General features: G+C 45.2%; 1 protein-coding gene across 1 annotated transcript in view; it reads right to left on the minus strand.

Annotated features, from left to right (window-relative positions):
• SND1 (staphylococcal nuclease and tudor domain containing 1) overlaps positions 1 to 8,409 on the minus strand; it is a 444,881-nt gene extending 436,472 nt beyond the window's left edge. Inside the window, exon 1 of the mRNA XM_012473984.2 lies at positions 8,152 to 8,409. Within this exon, the coding sequence (XP_012329407.2) occupies positions 8,152 to 8,229 (78 nt within the window). The 5' untranslated portion in view covers positions 8,230 to 8,409. The remainder of the gene's footprint in view (positions 1 to 8,151) is intronic.
• Positions 8,410 to 8,800: the final 391 nt, after the last annotated feature.

An 8,800-nucleotide genomic window follows, 5' to 3' on the forward strand; every position in this document is an offset into this window, starting at 1 on the left:
CCAAGCAAAATACTCGCCACATAAACAGAACTAAGAACTTAGCCTCAAAATGTGTTGAGGAACAGAGAGGACATGGTACCTTAAGTCACGCATGATAAGCATGTAAGTGAAGAAAATGTGCCAAGCCAGTTTATATCATAGATTACACATTTCAAAAATGGCATCTGAAAATGACATCAACATTTTAATTAGTTTTATTTTTCCCATAAGTTGCTTAACTTCCTAATTTTTTTTTTTTTTTTTTTTTTTGAGACGGAGTTTCGCTCGTTACCCAGGCTGGAGTGCAATGGCGCGATCTCGGCTCACCGCAACCTCCGCCTCCTGGGTTCAGGCAATTCTCCTGCCTCAGCCTCCTGAATAGCTGGGATTACAGGCACGCGCCACCATGCCCAGCTAATTTTTTGTATTAGTAGAGACGGGGTTTCACCATGTTGACCAGGATGGTCTCGATCTCTTGACCTCGTGATCCACCCGCCTCGGCCTCCCAAAGTGCTGGGATTACAGGCTTGAGCCACTGCGCCCAGCCAACTTCCTAATTTTTAAAAAATGCCAACCAAAACCACTGTTCATTTTTTTCTTAAACATTAGAGTGAAGAAAAAGATCATTAATTTATCATAGAGTCTCATGAAAGTAAGTGAAATCTCATAACATTTCATCTATATCAAATGTTCACAACCTGTGACTCCACATCAATTTCTGCTGTAAAGGCAAAAAGCATATGTCAGTTGCCCAAGAGAGGAAGTAGCAACAGAAACCGGGTGTGTTTCTCTCAGCAAGAAATAAGAGGAAAAGCCAGATAAGCCCAGTAAAAATTGGGTCCCTTTACTGCATTCCTTTTCCCTGATAAGGTGCAAATTTTCCTACAGTAAAATTTTTACCTATGCTTTTCTGGGAGAAATGAAATAAATCCAAAGACCAGATTCCAAAGGACATATACTATGCCCCTGTTAGAACCACAACTGTCAGATGCATAGCTAGCCTATGCTAAGAAGTGAGTGTAAGTGACTGCACAACAGGCTTTCGATATCCTTGTTACCTGAATTCAAAAACCTGGCCAATTTTCTCTGCTAAACCTACAAATGGAAACCACAATTTTCACTTGCTTCACAAATTCCATCCTCCAAGTAAACTGGGGCATAGATGTCACCAAATCATTTGCCCACTATTGCCAGCACTGGTCACTGCGCTCAGAAGTCCCCACCCATGTTAAAGAGCTACAGGGTGTGTGAGCAAGTTCTTACCTGATTGCTAGTTTTGATCCCTGAAGCATGCTACTTTGCTTTTCAATAACACAGTTCGCTAAAGCTTGCTAGGCAAAAAAGTACTGCCAGAGGCCAGAGCAGCAGTAAATTCCACGTAGTAACAAAATGCTAACCGAAATATAAACAACGACGAGTTTTAGATGCTATTAGGCTCTTACTAAGCCTACTCAAGGCATTTTTTTTCATTCATGTTTTTCCCTCCATTAGAAGAAAAATAGTGACTTTGGGAATACACAGGACTCGCTGATAGTCAGAAAATCTTAATCCTATTAGAAACAAGAACATGACTAAGCATTTTTTCTTATCAGTCTCTCATTCTTTTCTTTTTGTTTTTTTTTTTGAGACAGAGTCTCACTCCATCACCCCAGGCTGGAATGCAGTGGCTCGATCTCAGCTCACTGCAACCTCCGCTTCCCAGGTACAAGTGATTCCTCTACCTCAGCCTCCGGAGTAGTTGGGACTACTGGTGAGCACCACCATGTCCAGCTAATTTTTCTTTGTTTTTGGTAGAGAATGGGTTTCGCCATGTTGGCTGGGCTAGTCTCCAACTCCTGACCTCAAATGGATGATCCACCTGCCTCGGCCTCCAGTGCCCAGGCTCCCATTCTTAATATTTATTCAGTGTACTTAATGTCAGCTATTGATCTCACCAGGGTACCAGAAAAATGACCACCTCCACTGCCTCTCTTTCTTTTATCACCCTTAAACACATATATTACATAATAACTCAGGTTAAACCCAAACCATTTACATGTGATACTGAACTTGAAGAAACTGAAGAGCTACTATGAAAACACTAAAGAAAAAAATCACAGGCCAAGTGCAGTGGCTCATGCCTGTAAACCCAGCACTTTGGGAGGCCAGAGTGGGGAAGATCACTTGAGGCCAGGAGTTCGAGATCAGCCTGGGCAACACAGCGAGACCCCCATCTCTACCAAAAAAAAAAAAGAATAAAAGATTAGCTAGGTGTGGGAGCATCCACCCGTAGTCCTAGCTACTCAGGAAGCTGAGGCAGGAGGATCCCTTGAGCCCAGGAGTTCAAGGTTGCAATGAACCATGATTGTGCCACTGCACTACAGCCTGGCAACTAAGCAAAATCCTGACTGAAAAAAAAAAAAAAAGAATAAATCATCAATGTCAGAAACCCCAGGGGCTTTGCACTTGCTGTTCCCTCAGCCAGGAACACACTTCCTTTACGGTTAGTTTGTTGATGTCCATCAGATCTCAGTATACATGCCATCTTCTGAGAAGTCTTTCCTAAACACAGTCTCTAAAGGAGCTACCCTCTCCCTTACTCCCAACCATTCTGTCCCAGTCCCCTACCTGGTATCACTAACTTTTATGATCAGGCTTATTTCATGTTAACTTCTTTATTGTCTGATTCCTCCATGAGACCTAAGGACAGAAATCTGATCTACTTTTTAAATTATGTTTCTCCAATGCCAGAGCTTGACAGATAGCAGATGATCAATAAGTATTTGTTCAGGAAAGAAAGCAAGTATGATTGCTTATGATTCTATTTCATTAGTTACTACACTGCTAACATAACTAGAGCCAGATGGATGCTTCCTTTTGACAGAAAAATGACAGAAAACCTTAAGATACAACAAAAACTTAGTGTTCTTTTACTTACTGTAAGGCCTGTCGCCTCGCCAGGAGCTCGGACACGCCCACCCCCTTCCACGCCTAGAAACTACATCACCACTCCACGCCCAGCACCAAGCTGTGCACTCAGCACCTAGTCAGCCGTTGGAAAACCCCGCCAAAATTCAAAAGAAGCCCCGTCAGAACCTGCCCAATAGCATTTTGTCCCATCCAGGTCCCACTCCCCCTGGGTGGCCCGCTCACCGGAAATCCCGCCCACCTGCCAATAGCAGCTTGTCACGTCCACGTCCTGCTCTCCCACAATCAACCAAATGCCTCCACTCCCTATAAAACCCAACGTCTGAAAGGAGTCCGCGCGACTTCTCCGGCCCCTCCTGTCAGACCCCAGAACCTCGCCCAGGAGACAATTAAATTTCTTTATTCCAATAACTGGCCTCAGTTTCCTCATTCGAACCTCGCTTGCTTCATTCAAACCTTACACTTACAATCTGGATTAAAAGCTACCAGGCTCACCTGCTGGGAAATAGGCAAGACCAGTCATGCCAACATGGTGAAACACCCATCTCTACTAAAAATACAAAAATTAGCTGGGCATGCTGACACGAACCTGTAATCCCAGCTACTCAGGAGGCTGAGGCAGGAGAATCGCTTGAATCCAGGAGGTAGAGGTTGCAGTGAGCCAAGACGGGGCCACTGCACTCCAGCCCGGATGACGGAGCAAGACTCCATCTGTTAAAAAAAACAAAAACGAACAAACAAAAAAAACCCTAAGAAACATTTAGCTATAATGAACTAAATTATAAGTAGCATTTTCTGGAGGCTATACACTGAAGGACTCTCCACTAAGCTCCCCAGCAAGAAGTCTACGTCTTGCTTTATAACAACCTGGCAGCACAAGTCCTGTTGAAGGAGAAAATTATGACCCTCTCCTCCCTTGTGTCTCTTTGCCTTGGTCACCCAGTGAGAATTACAGTTCTTAGTATAAAACAAAAGATGGGGGCTGGCTGTGGTGGTTCAAGCCTGTAATCCCAGCACTTTGGGAGGCTGAGGCGGGTGGATCACCTGAGGTCAGGAGCTCGACACCAGCATGGCCAACATGGTGAAATGCCGTCTCTACTAAAAACACAAAAAATTGCCGGGTGTGGTGGCACATGCTTGTAATCCCAGCTACTTGGGAGGGAGGCTAAGGCACGAGAATCGCTTGAACCTGGGAGGCGGGGGTTGCGGTAAGCCGAGATTGTGCCATTGAACTCCAGCCTGTGCAAGAAGAGTGAAACTCTGTCTCAAAAAAAAAAAAAAAAAAAAGACTGGCAGAGGCATTCCTTTGCCTTTCTGAGGCAATTAAGTGGGTGGGGGGAGAGAGTAAGGTGAAATGGAAACTGGAATTTGGCATTGTTCACCCCCACTTTAGCCTTCCACACCATAAGACAGATAAGATATGCTGCTTTCATGGCTGCTTCTGATAAGTAATGAAGATTCAAGAATTCAAGATTCATTCTGCTGTTTCAAAAGCTTGACAAGACATGTGAACATACCCAATGAGAAACGAATGAGTGAAAAGATATAGAAAAGGGCTCTATCCCCAAAACAGAGAGTAAACCAGGTCAGTAAAACCAGAGAAAATAGCTATCTCTAAGCTACTAAGGTGGGGAGGGTGACTCAGTTTATACTAAGTACCCCAACACTTCTCCCAACCTCATCTGCTTAACATCTGCTGACAATATTCTGTTGCAGTTAAAGAATATCAAGCAAATTATTCAAAGAAACACAGATTTTAAATCCTCCAGGGTTTCAAGAAAATAAGATCTGATTTGACAGAAGACATGTACTTATCCAGGTTATATTTTGTCTACCCACATACTTGCTAGTCTCATCCCAACTCAGAAAATACAAATCCACCTCCAGTTTTTCCATCATCTTCACTGATTTTTTCCATAACAGAACAACTCCAAAACGTTAGTATCAACTTACTGTCCACTTCCTCCTTAAATAGTCTAGAACCAACGCTGTTCCTTCACCCCCACTCTCAACAGCAGACAAAGGTATTACCATCACTGTCGTTTTTTAAAAATCGGTCAAAGTATTCTACAACTGGATTCCCAAGTTCTTCAACCTTAAATCAAATAATGTAGGACTTAATAGGGTAGCAAAGCAGAGACCAGAAGAAACTTGTGCCTTTCATAACACTACAACACTTTCTTTTGCCAAAAAAGAGGAAGGACTATTCCTCTTTACCATAGCAAACTTCAACCCTAGACGATTTCAGACCTTCAGCTCAGCCTGAGTCCAGACAAATCCAAAGAGTTCACAATGAAAAAAAAAGCATAGGTTAGTCAATGTTCCAATTTCTACCTCTCTCCCAAAAAGCAGAAAAGTAGTATCTCCTGTTTTCCTATTCATCAAACTATTTCTTTCTCACTTTCATCTGTCACAGAGCTCCATCTTCCATTGTAGCGTTCTTGCAAAGCAGTTCCTGGTACCAATGGAAACTATTACTCTCCAGGAAAATACAACTTTGCTTAGCAGAGGAGCTTCACACAGAGCAATTTGCCAGTGGTCAATTTTTCATTCCAGACAAGACTTCTAAGCCTGGCACAAATCTGCCTGTCACTCTGCAGTTCACTCAGCTTCCCACCCCTAATCCCTGCCTGTAACTCACCCATCCCCTGTAGTGTGGTCAGGGAAGGCACTGCAATCTATACTCAGTACAGACCATTCAAATCACTCAATTTTATATGCCACCTTCCAGACTCAACCATCTTCCGCACTATGCTCCTATGCAAAAACCATAAGCACCAAATGAAGTCACTTACCATAATAGCAGCTCCCGGACAAGACAAGGAGTAACATCTAATCTTTCCTCAATTATAGACAGCTTCACTTTCCTGCAATTTGTGGCTATGTATCACTGGCCCCACCCTCCATGTTATAAAGTAATACCCTGGAGTCATGAAGTCAGAGACATGCATGATATTGAAGAGCATGTGCTGTGGCAGACAAGTCTGGGTTCAAGTCCCAGCTCTGCCTCTTATCACCAATATAAGGTACTTCTCTTTGAGTACACTATTCTTTCTAAGCCTCAAATTATACATCTGTAAAATGTAGCTGATAATTGTTATCTACTTGTTTGGTATTACAAATGAGACAACATGGGTAGAATACGTAGCACAATACATGACAATAACAAGTAATTGGTGATATTTAGTATCCATGGAGGTAATTTGTGGGCAGTCACTGCACAGAATCCAGATGCCCTAAAAGCCTCCAGCATTGGTGGAAACAAAACTATGTTCAGCCTCATTCTATTTCCATTCCACAAATGACAGAGGCCTTTAAGAACAATTCAAACCTCAGCAAGGAGAAATCTCAGAAAGATCCACTCAGTACTGCCAATCCCAATACCAGACAGCCAAGAGATATTTTTGTTCCTATGTAGAAGGGAAGATCAGTGCAAATGAAAAAGCTAATGAAAGAAGCACCACTTTAGGATAATCCTTTCATGGGTCAGGTCAGTATTTCAGAGGAAAAATAAATGCGGATCCTGGAAATTCTCTTCTCATTCAGTTTCTGATCAGTTCTGACCCTCCGTTATATATAAACAAAAGGAAAAGGCAGTATTAAAAATCCTAGGAATCTCGGCTGGTGGCAGACTATTACCTATGAAATGAGCACATGGGACTTGGGAGAGGGGATCTTAAAATCGGCTTTACACACACATAAGCTGCAGAACATTTTAATCTTGTGAAAGATAATGGGATAATAAAATATAATTTTACTTATTCACTTATTTTTAGAAACAGGGTCTTGCTATGTTGCCCAGGCTGGTTTCCAACTCCTGGTCTCAAGTGATCCTCCCATCACGGCCTCCTAAGTGGTGGGATTACTGGTATGAGCCACCACACTGGGCCTAAAATAAAATTTTTTTTTTTTTTTTTTTTTTTTTTTTTAGACGGAGTTTCGCTCGTTACCCAGGCTGGAGTGCAATGGCGCGATCTCGGCTCACCGCAACCTCCGCCTCCTGGGTTCAGGCAATTCTCCTGCCTCAGCCTCCGGAGTAGCTGGGATTACAGGCACGCGCCACCGTGCCCAGCTAATTTTTTGTATTAGTAGAGACGGGGTTTCACCATGTCGACCAGGATGGTCTCGATCTCTTGACCTCGTGATCCACCCGCCTCGGCCTCCCAAAGTGCTGGGATTACAGGCTTGAGCCACCGCGCCCGGCCTATTTTTAAAAACTTTCTGCAACAGCAAAACTTGTGGAGCTTTGGGAGAAAGTATCACAAAGGATATTTGCTGTTGCAGATGGAAGTGTCAGAATTGCAGTATGAAATGACATCTAAAAGTTTACAGTCATCATAAACCAGAGAATTTGGTAAAACCAAGAAATGTCAGGTTCCAAGATTTGGGAGGGTTGTGGGGAGGACAACTGGGGGCAGGTGATAAAGTAAATTTATATTATCAAATTAGGAGTAAATTTTAAAAATAAACTTGGAAGGTTCAAATTCAAAATTCAAGAATTTTCAAAAAGTTAAGGGGATATAAAATTAAGCAAAATCTATAGTGCTATGAGCACTAGACTGGAAATCAGAACACTTGAGCTCTTGTTCTGGCTCCAACCCAAACCACCATGTGACCTTAAGCAAGTCACTTGCCTTCTTTAAGCCTATCTCCTTATTTTTAAGGGGTGAGAGAACGATTACTAAGATTCTTGCCGGCCTAACATTTTAAAAGTCAAAAGTTCACAAAGATCAGGAGCTCTCACGTCTACACAAGAGGTGGAGGGAAAGAGAAGAAAAGAAGGCCAGAAAGTGAGGAAACTTGAGAGTCAAGTAACAGCGTTTGTGGGAACAGAAAAGTTTCATGCTGCCCAAGTACTAGTTGAGCAGAAGAGCCGATGTCAGGATCTCGAAAAACCGCAAACTACTCAGCATATGTCAAAATGAACAGAAAGACGGGGGATGGGAGGACAGATATCAACGAATTGTCTCCGTTAATCAATCAGTAATCGATTTGTCCTGGTAAACATCCAGGAGATCCGAATGCCGCAACCTTGGAAATCACTGTGACCCCTGATGTCAAGGTGTCCCGGAGGCAAGGACCAAGGGGAGTCCGTGTCTGCTTCCGTCTAGTGAGAGGATTTGGAGAATCGATGAAAAGTGAGGAAGGGGGCAGAGGCAAGGGGATCTGGGACACGAAGCAGGCTGGCGAGAGGTGGAAAGGAGTCAATGCCTGACTCCCGCCCGAAGGCGGGCAGAGGGGTCGGTGTCCGGGGCCCGTTCTCACCATCTTGACGATACCCCGCTGCACGGTGGGGACGGCGGGTCCCCCGGAGGAGCCGCCGCTCTGCGCGGAGGAGGCCATGTGTGGAGATGCAAAGGCAACGAGTGGAGCGGCTAGCCGGACTGGAGGTGTCAATGTGGGTGTCGGTGTTGGTGGAAGGGAGTCGAGGCGAGGGGCAGCCTGGCGACCAGCTGTGGACGGTGGACGGGACGGACTCGCTGGGCGCTCACAGGAGCAGCAGCGGGACTCAGAGCGAAAGAGACGCGATCTCCGCCGCCGCCACACGTTCTACTCGCCGCGCAAGCGTGCCAGGGCGCCACCGCCCTCCGGCCAATTAGCGCCCAGAGCCCGCCGGACCTCAGGCCAATAGGCACCCTGCTCTCGGAGCCCCGCCCCTTGGTCCCCAAAAGGGTGGAGAGTTCCAGGAAGCGCTGAAAGAGTTGATTTGCGACGATGGGCTAAGTATGGGGCGGGATTTCCGGGGCAGCCGGAGTAGGTAGTGTCGGGAGGTGTAGTGGGAAGGAAAGGACACGTCAGCATCTGGCCGCGGGGCGCAGGGGGCCATGGGAGCCCCAGGGGCGGAGCCATCCGCGCCCTCCCACCTGACCCCGCCCATGACGCCCCGCCCCGCCGGCCGCAGGGACGCACACGT

This window comes from Aotus nancymaae, unplaced genomic scaffold (genome assembly GCF_030222135.1).
Source record: "Aotus nancymaae isolate 86718 unplaced genomic scaffold, 86718_ANA_hifiasm-v0.15.2.pri h1tg000002l, whole genome shotgun sequence".
Taxonomy (NCBI): Eukaryota; Metazoa; Chordata; class Mammalia; order Primates; family Aotidae; genus Aotus; species Aotus nancymaae.